Source organism: Anguilla rostrata, chromosome 12, assembly GCF_018555375.3.
Source record: "Anguilla rostrata isolate EN2019 chromosome 12, ASM1855537v3, whole genome shotgun sequence".
In the NCBI taxonomy this organism is placed as follows: Eukaryota; Metazoa; Chordata; class Actinopteri; order Anguilliformes; family Anguillidae; genus Anguilla; species Anguilla rostrata.
In genome coordinates this window covers 15,028,834-15,050,015 of record NC_057944.1, presented here as the reverse complement: position 1 = coordinate 15,050,015, position 21,182 = coordinate 15,028,834, and the positions used below count along the sequence as shown (strand labels likewise).

The following is a 21,182-nucleotide window of genomic DNA, read 5'->3' as shown; positions in this document are numbered from 1 at the left end:
TCAGCTCTATCAGAGTACATACAAGTTCAATAGGGGCCAGAGCCAGGACCACTATATAACTCTGTAAGAGTTGATTTAACACTGAACATTTTACTGTGTAACGCCAAGGGCGCCCGGGCGGGACGACCCGTGATCGATACGTTTACGACAGCGGGGGCTGAAGTGTGGTGACACTCCATCAGCTTCCTCCCTTTCCGGATGCCTTTTCAAGGCTGTGCTGTTTATCTTCGGTGGAGGTGAAATACGCCACGCGCACTTGCACATCTCTTTACCAGCGCCATGCTGTGCCCTGAATTACACTCTGAAGCACTAATGATACAGCTGATGTAGCGGAATTAGATTCTGCGGGTTTAATGACACAGCTGATGTACATGAATTAAGAGTCTGACAGAAAATTATACACCTGATGTTCTTGATGAAGGGTTTGAAGGCTGAAATGAGCGTGGGTTCTTAGAATGCGTTCCCTCTTATTAACCTCCAGCGTACAAACTCCTGCTGTCTACACAGCTTCAAAACTTTCAATGCACACACTCTCCTGTAAAACACACACTCCTACAGAACACACTCTCCTGTAGAACACACACTCCTACAGCACACACTCTCCTGTAAAACACACACTCCTACAGCACACACTCTCCTGAAGAACACACACTCGTACAGCATGCACTCTCCTGCAAAACACACTCCTACAGCACACACTCTCCTGAAGAACACACACTCCTACAGCACACACTCTCCTGTAAAACACACACTCCTACAGCACACACTCTCCTGAAGAACATACACTCGTACAGCATGCACTCTCCGGCAAAACACACTCCTACAGCACACACTCTCCTGTAGAACACACACTCGTACAGCACGCACTCTCCTGTAGAACACACACTCGTACAGCACACACTCTCCTGTAGAACACACACTCGTACAGCACACACTCTCCTGTAAAACACACACTCCTACAGCACACACTCTCCTGTAAAACACACACTCCTACACACACATTCGTACAGCACAGACGCTCTTGCTGGACCATGCAGGTCCCATGTCTTTTAATGTAAATGAGTTCAGCTGAGCGTCTGTGCAGTAGAATGGCACAACATTTCATTAGATGTAGATTTATAAATGACTAATTTCACTGGACCTGAAGGGTGATGTGCCTTTGTGACTGGGTAGCAGACAGCATGAGCAGAGGGGGGCGTCCGTCTGCGGACTAGAATGCATTTGTGCAGCCAGGCAGGTCCTGGCATAGAGGGACCGTGCGGGGAGATGACCTCTGAGAGGGACAGCTGAAAACAGATGGAAAAGGAACACTGACAGCAGGCTTTAAGCTGGGCCTGTGATGGATTGCAGAGGTGCTGCTTGATTAAGCAGCGAGGCTTGCTGGTGCGTCTCGTACATTTGCCTTCATTAACTGCAGTCACAGCTCTATGCTCCACGTGCCCTTCCTTTCCTCTCCATCTTCCTGTTAAGCCCGCAGTTTGGCTCATCTTGACACAAGCGCAATGAGACGCATCCGTAAGGCTGGTTAGAGATCTCTTTAGAGATCTAATTTGTTTCGTTTTCTAGGTCTGATGGTTTGGTAGAGCCAATGGCTGCTTATAATGTCTTGAGCATTCTTGCTGATTCTCAAGACATCTCGCTCATAGGCTGAGGTGGCAAACTGAGCATGCTCGCACACAGAGCAAACTGGGCATGCTCGCACACAGCAAACTGGGCATGCTCGCACACAGAGCAAACTGGGCATGCTCACACAGAGCAAACTGGGCATGCTCACACATTGAGCAAACTGGGCATGCTCACACACAGAGCAAACTGGGCATGCTCACACATTGAGCAAACTGGGCATGCTCACACATTGAGCAAACTGGGCATGCTTGCACACAGAGCAAACTGAGCATGCTCACACACAGCGCAAACTGGGAATGCTTGCACACAGAGCAAACTGGACATGGTCACACAGAGAGCAAATTGGGCATGCTCACACACAGAACAAACTGGGCATGCTCACACATTGAGCAAACTGGGCATGCTCACACATAGCAAACTGGGCATGCTCACACATTGAGCAAACTGGGCATGCTCACACACAGAGCAAACTGGGCATGCTCACACATTGAGCAAACTGAGCATGCTCACACACAGAGCAAACTGGGCATGCTCACACATTGAGCAAACTGGGCATGCTTGCACACAGAGCAAACTGAGCATGCTCACACAGAGAGCAAACTGAGCATGCTCACACACAGCGCAAACTGGGCATGCTTGCACACAGAGCAAACTGGGCATGGTCACACAGAGAGCAAATTGGGCATGCTCACACATTGAGCAAACTGGGCATGCTCACACACAGAACAAACTGGGCATGCTCACACATTGAGCAAACTGGGCATGCTCACACAGAGCAAACTGGGCATGCTCACACACAGAGCAAACTGGGCATGCTCACACACAGAACAAACTGGGCATGCTCACACATTGAGCAAACTGGGCATGCTCACACAGAGCAAACTGGGCATGCTCACACTGAGCAGACTGGGCATGCTCACACATTGAGCAAACTGGGCATGCTCACACACAGAGCAGACTGGGCATGCTCACACATTGAGCAAACTGGGCATGCTCACACTGAGAGCAAACTGGGCATGCTCACACTAAGAGCAAACTGGGCATGCTCACATATTGAGCAAACTGGGCATGCTCGCACACAGATCAAACTGGGTATGCTTACACACAGAGCTAACTGAGCAAGCTCGCACTCAGATCAAACTGGGCATGCTCACACTCAGAGCAAACTGGGCATGCTCACATTCAGACCAACTGGGCATGCTCACACTCAGACCAAGCTGGGCATGCTCACACTCAGACCAACTGGGCATGCTCACACACAGAGCAAACTGGGTATGCTCGCACACAGAGAAAACTGGGTATGCTCGCACACAGAGCAAACTGGGTATGCTCGCACACAGAGAAAACTGGGTATGCTCGCACACAGAGCAAACTGGGTATGCTCGCACACAGAGCAACCTGGGCATGCTTGCACTCAGAGCAACCTGGGCATGCTCGCACTGAGCAAACTGGGCATGCTCGCACAGGCAGCTAACTGACCAAGTTCCACACAGGGACAGCAAACCGAACATGCAAAATTTGTAAACCTTCCACTTGAGTTTCAGTGTACTATTATGTATGAAATATTATCATTGCTAAAAATTATATTTTATATCATACCACATTATTTCAAATGATGATAATTATTTTGATACATTAGCAACACCTGACAAGACACTAGCAGCTGGTGGTAGGTGCTAGTGTAGTTCCTGGCATGGTTTCCTCACTGCTTCTGTTTGCTAGCAGAGGTTTTAAAAAAACAACATAAACTCTCTGGATGGGTGTTTTTTAAAAGTTTTTTTTAATATAGAATAAAAATGACAACATAGGAAAATAAATCATAGAAAAATCTGCTTCTGAATCCAGCCTCACACAGAACTCCCCACTACAGGTCCTGGAATTGCTCAGTATGGTTCACCGTCATTTCATCTGACTTGCCCTCAGCCTTAATCGCTGCCACTCTGCTTACCTTCTATGTACATGCAATTAATTACCATATAAATTGCTCTGGGTTTGGATTGATTTTAAATTAGTGTTTTTTGTCCTGTAAGACATTGGCATTTAACCTCTTACTTGATGACAGGTATTCATTTACATGGTGTCAGTCAAGAGGCTGGTACAAAGATGACCGCACTGGACAATAACGATCCACACAGGTGCTTGCTAGGGATGTTAAATTTGGCAGACTGCTGTAAATATTAACCAACCATTTTAATATTTACATTATAATGTGCCACGGCTTCAATCGTTTAGCATTTTAAGTATACTGAAAATTCATACAGGAACACATGCTGTGCGAACCACAGTTTAAACCAGCACATCAAGTCTACACCGTAAGACACTAGAATAAACACACTTGTTAGATAGCTGTTCTACCTCATATTAATATTCTCATAAATAGCCAGTCTCTTTGGCCAGTCCGCTAAGCCTCCCTGCAGTGGTTTCTGTTTGCATTCTGAGAGTTATTAAAATGTTCAGAGGAAACCATTATCTGTGACGATAGCTTGTGGTAATGTTTGTACTTTGCACATTTTCAAGGTGCATATTTAACATTCCAGGGACATGGCTCATACACAGCAGGTTAATAGAGGACATTTTTAATTTGCTCAGATGGTTATTCCTGGACCTGGACTGGGAAGTTTTGACCGAGCACACCCTCACACAGTGACTGTGTTTACACACCGAAGATGCAGCGCCTTTACACAGGAGTCTCTGCGTGGAGATGTATGCAGTTCGCCTCGCCTTCCCTCCAAACCAACTCCAAACTTCCAGACGACTGTCACAGAGCAAAACCAAAGCAACCTGTCACAGGATCGACCTCTACTAGAACAAAACACATTACTTATTCATCTACAGTTATTCACACTGCAAGGAAGCATATTCAAGTGGTCGGAATTTACTTTGCCTCCAGGGAAGAACACACAGAAAAATTTGAAATGGAAAAAGGAAAGCGGAATTAGATGCGAAAATGGAAAATGGTTCAAAATGGTGAGCATCTGTACCAGGGGAAACCTAGTGAGTCTGTGAGTCACAGAAGGAGTGGAGCCAGAGCCCTGGTCTGGCAGCAGTGACTCGTACATTAATCAGAAGCTTGTATTATTTAATGCTACTGTAAATGACACATTGATTATGCTACGCATAACCTTAATCGTTTGAACAGGTAAGAATGACATGTAAGTAGAGACTCTGCACTCATTCGCTTGTTTGAGCAGCTGGTTCAGAGGATGTGAGGCATTATGGGAAACAGACACAGCCGCCTCTGCACCCCAAGGTGTGAGAGTCGCCTGTGTCTGAGGTGCACCATTTCAACGTGATGAACACATCTTTAACTGAAGTAGAGCGGAAGATCGGGCACTTTCTTATGAGTCACACACACTCTGGCTCATCACCGTTAAACATTTACATCTCAATCCGTATAACATAATATATGCATTGGACTGTACAATTATACAGCAAAGACACAGTATGTGTTAGATTGCACATTCTGCATGGTAACATTTACAAAGTGTAATATTAACATGTCCAAATCAGACCGAGGAAGCTGTGAACCAGAAAATGGAAAGATATGGAACAGGCTGAAGACATGAACTGAAGATGAATAGGCCATGAAAAATCATGACAAAAGCTATGTGAAATGGGAACAGGTGAGAGAGCAAGACTGCAGAATGCAGGACAAATGAAAAAATGAGAGGAGAAGAACATTTCTGATGGTGCAATGGAATCTGTGTTACTGAGCAGATTTTAAAACCAGGAAAACCACACTGATCTTCACCCTTCCAACACCTTGATCTTCTGTCATGCATGTTTCTGAAATGTATTTAAAACCTATTAATATAGAATATCTCCTATGTTAAAAAGTCCTTGTATACTCAGCTTGTGTTTTGTTTGATGTCATCTGTTCAAAGCTGTGCTGTTGTCACTCACACAGTTTATGGCACTTTAAGTAAGACTACTTATAAGTCCTTCCCTTACAATGAAGAGGAAAGGTTGTCTATCCCCAATACCAAATTAAGCTGTGATCATTCTGACATCAGTAACAAGGATAGTGATAAAACAATAAGGGGAAATAACTTTTTAAAAAGAAACAAAAAAAGATTTAAGCGGTAAAAAAGACAGAGTTCTGCATAGTATGCCATCCCTCTGCGTTGTGCTCTGGGAGGACCTGGGAGAGCCCATGGAGAGGACATTCCCCTCTCACAGCCAGGTGAACGCCGCTCACCAGAGTTCCGTCACTGGGTCCAGAGGGTCCCATGACCACGGTATCCATGGGAACCCAGGGAGCAGCAGCTGAACCCGCCTGACCAGGCTCAGGCCCTTCCGAAAAAACTCAAATGTGGAGCAGGCCGCCCTGTCCCAACAGCTCAGGGGCCCGTACTCGGCCCTTGCCCCAGGGCTATTCGGGTTCACTGCTGTTGGAGGCCTTGTCCCACTCAACGCTGTCCTCGCTGTGGGCCGGCGACGCCGCCGCCCCCCCCGCCCGCACCCTCAGGCCCTGGAAGCGCCGGCACTCGGGGCAGATTCGGGCGTGGCCGCAGCTGCGCATGACCAGGGCCGCCTCCTGGGCCAGCCGGTGGGACAGGGGTTCGGGCGGGGCGATGCCCAAGCCGGCGCACAGCTTCCCGTTGCTGAGCCCTGCCCCTGCGGCCGACGCCCGAGCCCTGCGCTCCTCCAGGGGGAGGGACCGTGTCCGCAGAAGCCCTGCCCCCCGCCTGCGACGCAGCTGCAGGCTGTCCTGGCACAGCACGATCCCCTGCAGCTCCCGAAACATCTCCTCACACACGGACACCTGCACAAAGAGGGGGGGGAGGAAAAGGGATTTATTTTACTACTATAACCCCATTTCATTATTAATTCACAACTGTTTATGTAAACCAATTTTCAAATCAGCCCTAATTCTGTTTTCCTTTCTCTTCCAATTTGGAACGTCGTATTGTGTTTGTAAACCCATCTCATCACTGCAACATCCTCTGACACCTTCAACTGTGCGCACTCACATTTGATTTAAAAGCAATCTGGTCGGAAAACAACTGTGTGACAGTTAAAGGGTTAAAGGCGACAGAGACGACCAATTGCTCCCTGCCAAAGCGTATTCTTCTTCACTGTGAGGTCCACAAGCTGTGAAATTGCTGGAGTAGTACACTTCACACTCTGACACAGGCACTCTGCAGGCACCTGATTTCACAGATGAGCTGCCGGTGCACAGACCCGCGAGATAAACCCTCCCTCTCTGAGCAAGACTATGCCCCATGGAGCTGCTGGCCACAGTTGGTACTGGCAATGGTCTGGATTCCATACCAGATTGTAGGGTGCTACACTACATTGGAACCCACTCAAGCAACCCAGCAGCCTCCAAAACTGGATTTATTTAATAAATAACATAAATAAAACCAAGCAGTCAAAAAATAAGGGAGGCAGCATTCCTGCCTGTAGCTGATCCTTTACTGAATCCCTCCGTTACTGAATACACTTTCTGAATGTGCCACTCTCTGCGCTATTGAAATCTTGTGGCATCTGGTAACCCAATACATTTTAATCTAGATGACATTAGAACTTTAAGGTCCCACTTCAACCTCCAATATACTGTACCTTATTTGTCTAGTTATCCATAGCACTAATCTCTTTCCAATGTAAAATTCACATACTGAGCAATTTGCATGTACATACTGCACATTACTAATGGAGAACTTTCAACAAATGACGGCAGAGTAGAGAGAGAGAGAAAGAGAGAGAGAGAACTTGTGTTTGTGCATGTGTGTGTGTGTGAGAGAGAGAGAGAGATTGAGAGAGAAAGAAAGACAGAGAGAGAGAGTGGGCACTGTGTGTTTTCCTGGCCTATGCTAATCACATATCAAACTGAAATATAATCACCCCTCCCACACTGTGAGATTTACAATGTTCTGTTCCTGTGCTAGTGTACAGGTTTGCAGATGCAACATGATGCACGTATGGTGGTGTGTATGTGTAGGAGGAGGCTACAGGTATAATGAGGTCTCTAATGTAGTTGGGCCCAGATGTAGAGGTGTGCAAGGGTAACAAAGTGCAGGTACAGAGGTGCACTGCAGCTCTATTTAGCATACTGAAATCCATGCGTGACACAGGCCTCATTATGTCTAGCATAACAAACACACACATGCACATACACAGAAATACACAAAACATATGCTCAGATACAAAAACATACACACATACTTAGAGAAAACCATTGAGGCTCATGTAAGGATGCACACACACAAGCATCTATATACTGGCATGAATAACATATTAAAGTATGTAGGATACGTCTGACAGTGGTCAGCACCTGCTGTGTCTAGTGCGACTATGCCTTCCCCCCAAAGGAACTACTGCATTTTGACCTGTGCCCTTGTGTTCGCATTGTAAGTCGCTCTGTGTAAGATCTTCTGCTAAATGCCAGTAATGTAATGAAAGAATGCCCCCCCCCCAAACCCAGTCCCCTCCCCAGCCACAAGAACTCACGGGGCCTGACATTTTAAGAGACAAACACTGAAGTTTTATTTAACAAAAGTCACAGTGCATTGTTAGGAACACAAAACCTTGACAGAGAAAGAAATCAGATTTGGTATAAAAAGACAGAATTTAACAGGAAAACGTCTAACACAGTTCTTGCTGGTTGTTGAACTCCCTTCTGATTTTGAGTCAGAAATACAGTATTATTGCTCTAAACAGTAGGCGGTTGACAAGCTTTGTGCTCTATGAGCATGTTGATGTGAGAGGAGTGCCTGTGTGTAGAATGTGTTAAGTGTGTGAAGAGTGTGTAGGTGTATGAGGAACATATAAGTGTGTGTATGTGAGGTGTGTACAGGCCTATGTGCAGACTGTGTATGTGTGTGAGGATTGTGTAAGTAGTGTGTGAGGAACATATAAGTGTGTGTATGTGAGGTGTATACAGGCCTGTGTGCAGACTGTGTATGTGTGTGAGGATTGTGTAAGTAGTGTGTGAGGAACATATACGTGTGTGTATGTGAGGTGTGTACAGGCCTGTTTGCAGACTGTGTATGTGTGTGAGGATTGTGTAAGTAGTGTGTGAGGAACATATAAGTGTGTGTATGTGAGGTGTGTACAGGCCTGTTTGCAGACTGTGTATGTGTGTGAGGATTGTGTAAGTAGTGTGTGAGGAACATATAGGTGTGTGTGTGAGAGGTGTTCAGAGGCCTGTGTGCACACTGTGTATGTGTGTGAGGATTGTGCAGGTGTGAAGGTAGCATATAAGTGTGACTGAGTATCTTTGGCTTTTAGTGCTGCAACTTGGCGAGAGGGGGGCAGGGGCGGGACGCACGGGTCGGGGGGCGGGACGCACGGGTGGGAGGGCGGAGCCTGTCTCGGGGCGGGGAGAAGGAGAGGAAACACAGGCAGGTAACGTAGCCCTCTCTCACCTCTGCTCCAGGCGTCTTCCGAAGCATCCACACAAACTCCAGCACGGCCATGAAAATGGCCACCAGCAGGCCGCACACCAGCACCACAAAGATCCCACCGATATTCTCCATACCCAGCCCTGTAGCACACATAGCTCACACAATTAATGCTCTTAGGTAACTAGTGAACAAGCTCATTCACATCATTGGTTTTGGTTAAGGCTATGATGATGTGGTGAGGAGGTGAAGTACAGAGTGTGTTTATGTGGTTGGAGACTATTAGAGATTGTGCTTGTATGGATGGAGGTATTAGAGAATGTGTTTATATGGATGGGGGTATTGCAGAGTGAGTTTATATGGATGAGGGTATTAGAAAATGTGTTTATTTGGTTGGGGGTATAAGAGAAGTGTTCACATAGATGGTGGTATATTACATTGTGTGTTTATATGGTTGGGGTATATTGCAGAGTGAGTTTATGAGGCAGGATGGTACCTTTTGCACGATGATCCTCCTCTTTAGGACACTGGCCCCCATCCCACCATTTTCTCTTCAGAATTTCCAGTCTGTTGTCCTCCTGTAGTTTGAGGATCGCCAGGTCAAACTCGTCCCTGTAGAGTGAACCTGACAAGAGCAGAGCACATGACTGACATAATGCTCACAGACCGGCTCACAGACCTGTACTCAAACCTGCTCACAGACCTGCATTCAACCCTGCTCATGCCAACAGACACATATACACTTAAACCTGCACAAACACACTCATACCTCACAGGATGTGGAGGCGGGGCTCACGACACTTTGGAGGCAGACCAAACCAACAGGCATTACCCACAGGCACACCTACACTTAAACCCGCACAAACACGCTCATACCTCACTAGCTCACTAGCTGTGGAGGCGGAGCTTACCAACAGGCATGCCGATGCCGTAGCCCTTGGTGTCCAGCAGGCCGCCGATCTGGGTGAGGTTGCAGTTGCGCTGGCGGTAGTACTCGTTCATGGTGCTCTCCAGCAGGTAGGCGTAGTTGGAGTTGAGCACACGGGCGATGCCCTCCTCCGTGCTCTTCACAAACAAGCTGGGCTGCTTGGAGTGCATGAAGTTCCACATGCGCTGGTACGTCTGGTACCGTGAGTTCTGCGCAGACAAAAAAGAAATACTTGCGATATGTGGAATGATGGATGTTTAAAGAGCATCTGCAGCTTTTCAAGTTTACCACACACTGATTGTTCAATTTGTGTTGGATATCTAATAGATAGTTGAAACCTATTCAAACTGGGGAAAGGAAAAGTATATCGTTGGAGAAAATGAGCAAACAGGGTTTCTATGTGACTGCTTTACACACGATCAGAGTAGCCAGACAATTTTACTGGGGTTCATTTTCACGGACCAGAGGGATGTCTTTACTGTGAGTATCTGTTCTTTATTTGCTGTAAACAACATATATCAGTTGAGCGGGAGGAGATAAAGCTGGAGAGCAGCGCTGGCAGGTACGCAGCAGTAGCAGGTGAGCAGCAGTGAGCAGCAGTAGCAGAAGAGCAGCAGTAGCAGTAAGCAGCAGTGAGCAGCAGTAGCAGACGAGTAGCAGTAAGCAGAAGTGAGCAGCAGTGAGCAGCAGTGAGCAGCAGTAGCAGAAGAGCAGCAGTAGCAGTAAGCAGCAGTGAGCAGCAGTAGCAGAAGAGTAGCAGTGAGCAGCAGTGAGCAGCAGCACCAGTGAGCAGCAGTAGCAGAAGAGCAGCAGTAGCAGTAAGCAGCAGTGAGCAGCAGTAGCAGGTGAGCAGCTGTGAGCAGCAGGAGCAGGTGAGGAGTAGTAGCAGGTGAGCAGCAGTGAGCAGCAGGAGCAGGTGAGCAGCAGTAGCAGTAAGCAGCAGCAGCAGCAGTGAGCAGCGGTAGCAGGTAAGCAGCTGTGAGCAGCAGTGGCAGGTGAGCAGCAGTGAGCAGCAGTAGCAGGTGCACAGAGGGAACAGGTGAGCAGTAAGATCATGATAACGGGCCTCACCTGGAAGAAGGTCATGGTGGAGCCTCCGTGCATGGTGCCGTACTCGATGGCGGTCTGGTCAGCCAGGTCGTCCACAGACTCGATGGGCACCTCCATCCTCTGCACGGTCAAGAAGGCCGCCAGGTTCGCCGTGTAGGAGGAGATAATGATCAGCGTGAACGCCCACCTGTAGCAGCCACACCCACAATCAGGCCTTCGTCATCATCATAAAGATCATCATCACCACCACAGGCAGGCATCAGCACAGTTAAGAACCGTTTGTACTGTGTGCCTGTGTGTATGTCTGGATAAGTGCGTTGCATGTCTTTGTATGCTGGCATGTACCTGTGTATGTATGTCAGTTTCTATGTGTTTTCATAAGTGCAATCATCCATCTGTGTGTGCCTGTGTGTTTGCTGTTGTTTGCATAATGCAATTCAGGGCTACTCAACTCCAGGTCCTGCGGGCCACAGCGTCGCCAGGTATTTCAGTCACCCACGCAATAAACCACCTGATTTACTAATAAGTTTACTTCCTGAACCAAGGAGGTAAAATAATCAGTGAAACCAGGTGGTTTAGTGCATGGCTAGAGTAAATACACGATGACACTGTGGCCTGCAGGACTTGGAGCTGAGCAGTGCCGATGTAGTTTAATGCTCATTAGTGCAGTTTTGTTCTTGTTTGTCTAACTTTGTCTAATGTTCAATAGAGTAATTAACAAGCTGTCAATCGAATCTGCACTTCTTGCACTTACTCTCTCCAAGGACTATAATTTCCCCAACTACAGAATTACTGCACCTCCATCCCCGGTCCCCGCACTTGTGCTTGCATCCTAATTCTGTCTGCATAAAAGCGTCTGCTAAATCCAAGTAAAGAGGTGTGCTTATTTCTGAGTGTGTGCTTGTGTGTATGTGCGTACGTGTGCGTTTGTGTATGTGTGTGCGGGTGTGTGCGTGTGTATGTATATGTGTATGTGTGTGCGTATGCGTTTGTGTGTATGCGTGTGTGTGTGTGTATATATGTGTATATGTGTGTATGCGTTTGTGTGTATGTGTGTGCCTGTGTGTGCGTGTTGTATATGTGTATGTGTGTGTATGCGTTTGTGTATATGTGTATGCGTTTGTGTGTGTGTGTGTGTGTGAGTGTGTGTGTGTGCATATGTGTGTGCATGTGGGTGTGCATTCTCACCAGACTCCGCTCACGCAGCGTGTGGACAGGGCTCGGGGGGCGATGGTGGAACCCTGCTGCATGAATCCCCCCACAGGGAACCAGAAACTGTTTCCCAGAGAGTACTGGTTCATGAGGAGGTTACAGCGCCCCCTCAGGCAGGGGTGGGGATTGTACCACTCATAGGGGGTGAGTCTGAGACACAGAGAAACAGGTGAACAGTGAGGGGAATGGGGACTCTGGGGAGATACTGCAGTCTGACAGCCACAAGAAACCAAAGATTTTCACTGTCTGAACACAGTGCTCAGGAGTAAGACTGTAGTGATGCACTGTGTGTACATGCACATATACGTGTGCACAGTGTTTGTGGACATGCACATGTGAACAGCATGCATGTACATGTGCATGTATGTGTGCATGTAACTGCATGTATGTGTGAAGTGTGACTGTTCATGCGCATGTGCACAGTGTGTGTGCAAATGTGCATGTATGAGTAAAATGTGACTGTACACACGCATGTGCACAGTGTGTGAGTGTATAAGCACATGTATGTGTGCACAGTGCGTGTACATGTGAATGTATGTGTGCAAAGTGTGTGTGCATGCGTATAAGCACATGCATGTGTGCACACTGAGGGTAAGCTGTATGGTTTCTCATTGTGCAGGAACAGTACCTTTAGGGGCCGTTACATGCTGGGAAGCCATAATATAATCTAATTTAACTGAATTTCAGGCCTGATTGGGCTTCTCACAGAGGAAAAAACAAACTGCTAGAGTTCAGATCATCCCTCTGAGAAACCCATCTTAATGAATACTCTGAATAGACATGAGTTTGAGTGGAATATCCTTTATGACAAGCCTACTATAATGGAGATGGGAATGTTTATCTGTCTCATTTGCTGTGTTAAAGGATAGCAGCCTTTGAGATCAAATTAAAGACAGTCTAACTAATGTGAGTCCATTTCCTCCAGTATAAAAATACAGGGACATTCTGAGCTCTGCTCTTGATAAAAGCATTAAAGGGGCTTATGAAAGAGACAGATAATTTTACTCAGTGATATGTTTTTAGTTAATGCAGAAGTAATATCCCACATTGCAGTTACGCATAATACTCAGCAGGTGTCAGTGTGGAGCTGCAGGCTCACCTGGCCACCAGGAAGAGGATGCAGCTGACGGCCAGGTACGCCAGCAGCATGAACAGCCACACGCCTGGAGAGAAGGGATCCAGGAAGGAGAAGTACCCCGGCCTGCGACCCTGAAACACAAGCAAGCACAAACAAACACACACACACACATGCACACACACACACACAAGCATTAATTACACAATTATTCGCAGCTGTATCACTGAGCTTCATATGTCCATTTAGAAAATAACAATTTGCCAAACAATACATGCGCATGCACAGTCAATGAAAATACATGCATATTACTGTATACGCAATCCTCTGCCAAATCTGTTCTATCATCTCTCAGTAACACCAGATAGATATGACGATTCAGCCTAAACCCACACTGTATATCAGATCAGAAGTGCGGTTTGTAATGCATACGCATGATTAATTATCCCACAATTAGGCAAGCGCAGAGCTGAATATTCATTAGTCTGACTGTAATCATATACAAATCAGTGTAATTGGGTAAAATGTGACTTGTGCTCATAACTCAAGAGACGCAATCACGGTTTTGCCTTAGAACTGGCCCAAAGCTACACGGTGGCCAGTATAAAATGGGGACCCATCTGTTATGGATCCTAAATCTCAGTTTGTGTGTAATAACATTCACACTGAACTGTGACCTGAGTCTTGGCACGTACTGCAGGCGAAGTCCTGGATTCAATATACGGTTTATGGAATAAGGGATATTAAGGGACTAGACAAACACTCTCTCACTGCATTAACTGCATTTTGCCTGCTGTTTACACTACACTTTTCATAGAATGACACCCCCAACATCAGGGTGAAGACTGAACTACCAAACAGCATTTTTATAGAGAGCCCTACAGTGCTCTGATGCATTTCCCTGACACAGAATACCAACATACAAGTATGCAAGTACACAAGTACTCAAGAACACAAATCCAGCACATGCTTGCATGCGCACACGCACAAACACATCTGCTCACACAAGCCACATAAATCACCAATGGGAACTCCAGGCATTAGTCTAAACAGCGTAATTAAACTGTGTTCTTAAACAGGTCATTAAAATCAAATTGGACTCAATTTAACTCCATCTTCAGTTTTTATTGATCAGGGAAAATTTAATCTGGGACCTGAAATGTGCAGCGCAGCTGCTGGTAGGAATCAGTGCATCTGAAATCAATAGTAGATTACACTGAAACTCGAGGAATCCCACAGATTCAAATATTGCAGGTTAGGGCTAAGATCTGGGGCCAGCAGTGACAATGTGGGGGTGGGGCAGATCCCCCAGGTACCACACGAGGCGCTGTGTCTTTACGTTCCCCTACTCAGTCCTTTAATTCCTGTCTTCTTACTGATAGTGCCAACTCCACCTAGCCCCCACACACATAGCACCCCACAGCACCTCAACACCACTCTGCACACAAACACACAGCACCTCACAGCACCTTAACACCACCCTGCACACAGCACCCCACAGCACCTTAACACCACCCAACACTTCAAACACAGTACCCACAGCACCTTAACACCACCCAGCACACAAACACACAGTACCCTAACACCACCCTACCCCCTCGCACACAGAACCCCACAGCACCTTAACACCGCCCTGCACACAGCACCCCACAGCACCTTAACACCACCCTGCACACAAACAAACAGCACCTCAACACCACCCAACACTTCAAACACAGTACCCACAGCACCTTAACACCACCCAGCACACAAACACACAGCACCACAACACCACCCTACCCCCTCACACACAGCACCTCAACACCCCCATACCCCCTCACACACAGCACCTCAACACCCTCCTACCCCCTCACACGCAGCACAACACTCCCAGCACCACCCCCGTCCCGCGATGCAGCGAGCATGAGATACGGATGCACTGTGCAAAGTGCACAGATTGGCGGTGGGGGCGCGCACACAGATAAGCCTATTAGCAGCAGCTGCGCAGGTGACATGACTGAGCTAACTGCGCACCTGCTGCTATCGATTCTCCCAGCCAATGAAGTGTTACGCAGAAGAGGACGGGGGGCAGGAGGAGAGGTTGTGGGTAAATGCCCCTGCGGGACATATTAATACCGGCACGCGCCACACCGAAACGGCTCCATCCGGTGGGCCGGCCCCGGGGAGATCACCGCGTCACCTCGGGTTTGGCGAGCGGCTTTGATTAATGGCGTGCCAGCGCTAAACATAAAAGCCGTATCGAATTTGCAGCGCTACCTGTGGTTACGTCCGGGCCGTTATTGGTGGGAATTAGATACGTGTCAGAGTGGGATGGTCTCGCACATTGAGAATGAAAGCAGGGCATTTATCAGACAAATAGCTGCTACTGCAGCAGGGAGAGGCACACTGCCATCCCTTCCCACAGACCGCGGACAGACACGCTCACTGGCAGCGGCGCCATGACCCCAAACACTCGCCGCCATAATAACCTTATTTCCTCATTTCAGCTTCCTCCTCTCAGTGTAAGATGTGTAAGGAAGTGGCAAGGCAGATTATGAATTTATCTCCATCAGTGTAGATTGAGCTCTGTGTATCTGTAGGAGGGGTTATATGCAGCTGTGGATGAAGCTCTACTGCCGTAGGCCATTACAGATTGATTTAAACAAGGCAGAACAGGTGAGTGTAATCTCTAGTCAATCAGTGACATTAATGGACTAAGGACTGTCAGGAAACCAGCATTACTACTAACCCTGAGGGGCAGATTTGAGTATCCCTGCTGCAGACAGAGCTCTGTGTTTGCTGTAGGCAGAGCTTTGTTGAGCTGTGGGTGGAGCTTTGTAGATGGAGCTCTGTGCCACTGTGAGCGACATGCTGAGAGTGGGGCTCTGTGTAATAGTAGGGGAGCTCTGTCCAGTTCCTGGTGGAGGTCTGTGTAGCTGTGGTCAGTGCTCTGTGCAGTCACAGGAGGAGGTCTGTGTAGCCGTGGGCAGTGCTCTGTGCAGTCACAGGAGGAGGTCTGTGTAGCTGTGGGCAGTGCCCTGTGCAGTCACAGGAGGAGGTCTGTGTAGCCGTGGGCAGTGCTCTGTGCAGTCACAGGAGGAGGTCTGTGTAGCTGTGGGCAGTGCTCTGTGCAGTCACAGGAGGAGGTCTGTGTAGCTGTGGGCAGTGCTCTGTGCAGTCACAGGAGGAGGTCTGTGTAGCTGTGGGCAGTGCTCTGTGCAGTCGCAGGAGGAAGTCTGTGTAGCTGTGGGCAGTGCCCTGTGGTGGCAGGCTGCCAGGGCGAGGGTCTCACCAGGTGAACTCGGTACATAATGCTGATGCCCAGCGTCATGAATGGCTTGGAGAAGTCGATGACCTTCTCCCTCTCTGCCGTGATGGTTAGGCCAGCAACCGCAAGGTCAGCTTTCTGAAATACAGCAATGTCAGTCTACTGCACAAAACACAACAGATACAACCACTCAGATTTTCAACAATTAACATTGATTTGAGCCATATTTTACTGGAGGGGTAAAGTTGAAAATGAACTGTAACACAGTTTGAAAATGGTTTTAAATGTCTCAGGGGAAATCACCAAAAAAGGAAGAAAATAATCAAAAAGCAAGAATTTATAAACTTTATAAACTACCATACTTAAAAAGGGGGGAAAGTGGGCAGTTTGGAAACTGGAGGAGGGAGCCATAATGTAAAAAGTGTGTGTAAAGCACCGATACAGGAACCACAGACTTTATCTCCCATCCATACCTTCAGCAAAAGGAGTGCAACCATTTACCGGTTGAACTGGCCTACGGTTGGATTTCTCTTGAAAAGTCCACAGAAATGTACTTTTATGTATTTAGCAGACACTCCTGTCTAGAGTTGTATAAAAGGCGCATACAAAACGGTTAGGCAAGGACGAGCGGAAGCCAAACCATTAAAGTCACAACCCGAGGTATCACTGTTAATACATAACTTACTGAGAAGTAGTAAAAAAAAAAAAAAAACAGCACTGCAACCAAAAGTTCAGTGTCATAACAGGCGCAGAATGTGCAGTGCAGTCACATAATGGGAGTCCATATGTGAGGTGTTTTCCAGATTTGGGTTCCCGGTGAGGTTAACGGCCTGGGGCATCTGTTATCAGTGCATTTCTGTTTTACTCCTCAACAAACATTTTATCGGCCGCGGCGGCGTGACACCAGCCGCACCTGCTGCGGCCCGGCATCGCCCGATCGCCGGAGACGTGTCAGTTCATTTAAAATGCGCCGCCGTTGAAATATTAATAAATCCGCTGAATATTCACATGGATTACCTGACACTTCTCCCATCCAGAAAAGAAAATTCAGCCGTTCGGTCGGCTTTGAATAATGCAGTGTTTCTGCGTTTTGCGTCGGTGCATTTGTATCCGTTTAAGCTCAAACACAAGCAGGCGCCAGAAAAAAACAACAATGCCAGTGGTTCTTGTAATCACTGAATAATGCGTGCAGTAAGCCATCACTATGTAATGTGTGTACTGAGGGACTACAGTGTGTAATGCATGCAGTAAGCATCACTGTGTAATGTGTGTACTGAGGGACTACAGTGTGTAATGCGTGCAGTAAGCATCACTGTGTAATGTGTGTACTGAGGGACTGCAGCATGTAATGTGTGCAGTAAGCATCACTGTGTAATGCGTGTAATGAGGGACTGCAGTGTGCAATGCGTGCAGTAAGCATCACTGTGTAATGTGTGTACTGAGGGACTACAGTGTGTAATGTGTGTACTGAGGGACTAAAGTGTGTAATGCATGCAGTAAGCATCACTGTGTAATGTGTGTACTGAGGGACTACAGTGTGTAATGCGTGCAGTAAGCATCACTGTGTAATGTGTGTACTGAGGGACTACAGTGTGTAATGTGTGTAATGAGGGACTGCAGTGCGTAATGCATGCTGTAAGCATCACTGTGTAATGCGTGTAATGAGGGACTGCAGTGCCTAATGCATGCTGTAAGCATCACTGTGTAATGTGTGTACTGAGGGACTACAGTGTGTAATGTGTGTAATGAGAGACTGCAGTGTGTAATGCATGCTGTAAGCATCACTGTGTAATGCGTATAATGAGGGACTGCAGTGCGTAATGCATGCAGTGAGGGGCTGCAGTGTGTAATGCATGCAGTGAGGGGCTGCTGTGTGGTGCAGTGTGTTTCCACTTTGCCTGGAATCCTCTCTGCAGCTGCCTGCACCCCTTTGCCTCCAGGCTTTAACTGGACAGCCATACAGAGTCTGCTCTGCACTGCCGTTATTCTTCTCACAAACCCAGCCACAAACTACCCCCCCCCCCCCCCTTCCGCTGCTCGCTCTCAGCCATCCATCGGACACCCCCCCTCCTCCCCGCTCCTCATTCCCTCATTCTGCCACAGAAGTATGTGGCTCACAATTAAAACAAGTGGATGTTCAAGGTCACCAAGGGAGAACAAACTTCAGAGAAACAGATTGCGGTGATAATAGGAGTCGGCGTTTCTTTCTTTATTTCTTTAATGCCGCTGCCCTCCATTAGCCTCGGAAATTAAGACAGATAACTTATTAAACACCCCCCCTCCACCCCCCCACCCTCCCAACCTCCCTCCCCCGTCCCCCCGCCCCCCAACCCGCTGCCCAGCGCAGGGAGCCATGGCTCCAGATCCCCGTTCCCCAGGCTTAATGACAACACCGCTCCCCATTCATACACGCCCCACTGACACAACCCCAACCGACTGCGCGCAAAAAAAAAAAAAATTAATCACCATCCAGCCGTAAATGTTTTTAAATAAATAATATGTGGAATATTTATGTCGAAAAGGTTAAGAGCGAGGCTCACAGAGTAGCTTACGGAGTGTGAAAAGCCTGCTTGTGGGTATCAAAACTGTGCTAATTAAACGAGCATAGCGGAAGGTTGGTGAGCTTTTTAAAGCACACTGTCTACCTGCCCAGCAGGAGTGGGGAGGGAGATGCTGCTCAGGGGTGGACCCAATTGACCGTTGTTTATGTGTAGGGGTGTAAGGTCTGTAAGATTCACAGTGCATGTAAAGGTCTTTCAGTTCTGGAAGATGTACAAAACGTGAAGGATGTGTGCGCCCTATAAGGAATGTACATTGTGTATGACATGTACGCTCTATATGGCAAGTAAGGTGTATGTGACTTTGTAAGGTGTATGTGATATTGTAAGATGTATGTGACATTGTAAGGTGTATGTGACTTTGTAAGGTGTACGTGACTTTGTAAGGTGTATGTGACATTGTAAGATGTATGTGACTTTGTAAGGTGCATGTGACATTGTAAGGTGTATGTGACATTGTAAGGTGTATGTGACATTGTGAGGTACATGTGACTTTGTAAGGTGTATGTGACATTGTGAGGTGTGTGACAGCACGCCGCTCGGTGGCATGTGCGGTGTGTGCGGTGCGTGATGGTCCGGCTCGGTCCCAGTCCTCACCCTGGAGATGAGCTCCCCCACCATGCCCGTCCAGGTGCCGTTGGTGCCAGAGACACCGTACACGCCGTCGCCCACCAGGCGGATCTGGTACTTGAACTTGAGGATGTCGGCGAGCTCCTTCAGCATGTCTATGCAGAAGCCCTCGTAGAGCTCGTTCCCCTGCAGCTCCTGGTGGTTGTGCCGCAGCATCACATAGGGGTTCTCCTGCAAGCGCACGCACAGCATCCTCACCCCAGATCACGACTGCGTCCCGAGCCCAACGTCCCGCGTCACGCGTCCCACGAGCGTGACGCCCCTGTACCCTTCCCAGGTCGGACTCCTACAGCTAAGCAGGCATGGGCATGGCTGGTACTTGGTTGGGAGACCCTCTGGGAAAACTAAGTAGCTGCTACAAGAAGCACTGACAGGTTAATAGGGGCCATGCTTCCTTCTGGACAAAATAGAAAATCCAATTCCCCAGTGCAGTGATGGGGCACTGTGATGTAGAAGACTCAGTCCTTCAGATGATACCTGAAACAGTACTGTCCTGAGTCATAGAGCTTATTAAAGATCCTATGGCCCTTTTAGAGGAGTTAACCCCAGAATGTATCCACTTTGATTCCCGAGCTCATCCCGGCAAAAGAGAACCGAGTACACAGTTGACCTACCTGGTTTGAAAAAAGAGAAGGTTAACTAAATAAATCCTACTGAATCCTCTCCCTGGAATCCAAGTGCATCCTGCATCCAAACTAGTCCTGCACAGTTTGGTTCATTCCGCACCCTGCCCAGTCCTGCACAGTTTGGTTCATTCTCCACTCTGCCCAGTCCTGGTTCATTCTGCACTCTGCCCAGTCCTGCACAGTTTGGTTCATTCTGCACTCTGTCCAGTCCTGCACAGTGAGGTTCATTCTGCAATGTGCCCTGTCCTGTACAGTTAGGTTCATTCTGCAATCTGTCCTGTCCTGCACAGTTTGGTTCATTCTGCAATCTGCCCTGTCCTGTACAGTTTGGTTCATTCTGCAATCTGCCCTGTCCTGCACAGTTTGGTTCATTTTGCACTCTGCAATGTCCTGCACTTGGTCTGTGTTCTCCGTCTGAGCTCCTCTTGTTATTTACAGCTTTTGTCACAGGCAGTAGAGAAGACAGGCTGATTTAAATTGGTTTCAAAGGGATTTATTGCATAATCTGTTGATAAAATAAAGAAAGCCCTGCACAAAAAAAACCATACAAACAAAGAGCAGGACATGCCATTATTCAAAGAACAGCTCGATATGAAAAGATTTGATAAACCTGCACAGTGCAAGAGTGGAATGCTATTATAATAACTTATTTCTATTTATATCGTCTTATATATGACATTTATCTGATACAAAGCTAACAGCATTTCGTTTCGTTTCTCATATGCTTAAAATGGATGTGAAGAGTTTCACACAGTAATATTAAAAACAAACCTTATTGGATTAAATGTAACTGGATTGAATAGAATTATATTAATTTTAGAATGATTTATAGGTGTATATTTATAGCCAAGTTCTAAGTCCTAAGTCCTTTGTTTGATTAGGAA

The 21,182-nt window shown here is 47.4% G+C and overlaps 1 protein-coding gene across 14 annotated transcripts in view; it reads right to left on the bottom strand.

Moving 5' to 3' along the window:
• Positions 1-3,383: 3,383 nt before the first annotated feature.
• The window catches only part of grik4 (glutamate receptor, ionotropic, kainate 4), a 201,893-nt gene continuing 184,094 nt past the window's right edge, over positions 3,384-21,182 (bottom strand). For 13 of the 14 annotated variants that reach the window (XM_064301393.1, XM_064301383.1, XM_064301384.1 and 10 more), the window contains 9 exons: positions 19,640-19,843; positions 16,509-16,622; positions 13,262-13,371; positions 12,139-12,312; positions 10,972-11,137; positions 9,884-10,109; positions 9,469-9,597; positions 8,997-9,115; positions 3,384-6,391 (listed from right to left, as the gene is read on the bottom strand). In XM_064301393.1, coding sequence (XP_064157463.1) covers positions 5,999-6,391; positions 8,997-9,115; positions 9,469-9,597; positions 9,884-10,109; positions 10,972-11,137; positions 12,139-12,312; positions 13,262-13,371; positions 16,509-16,622; positions 19,640-19,843 — 1,635 coding nt within the window. In that variant the 3' untranslated portion in view covers positions 3,384-5,998. The remainder of the gene's footprint in view (positions 6,392-8,996; positions 9,116-9,468; positions 9,598-9,883; positions 10,110-10,971; positions 11,138-12,138; positions 12,313-13,261; positions 13,372-16,508; positions 16,623-19,639; positions 19,844-21,182) is intronic. The other variant, XM_064301394.1, reaches the window with a different exon arrangement.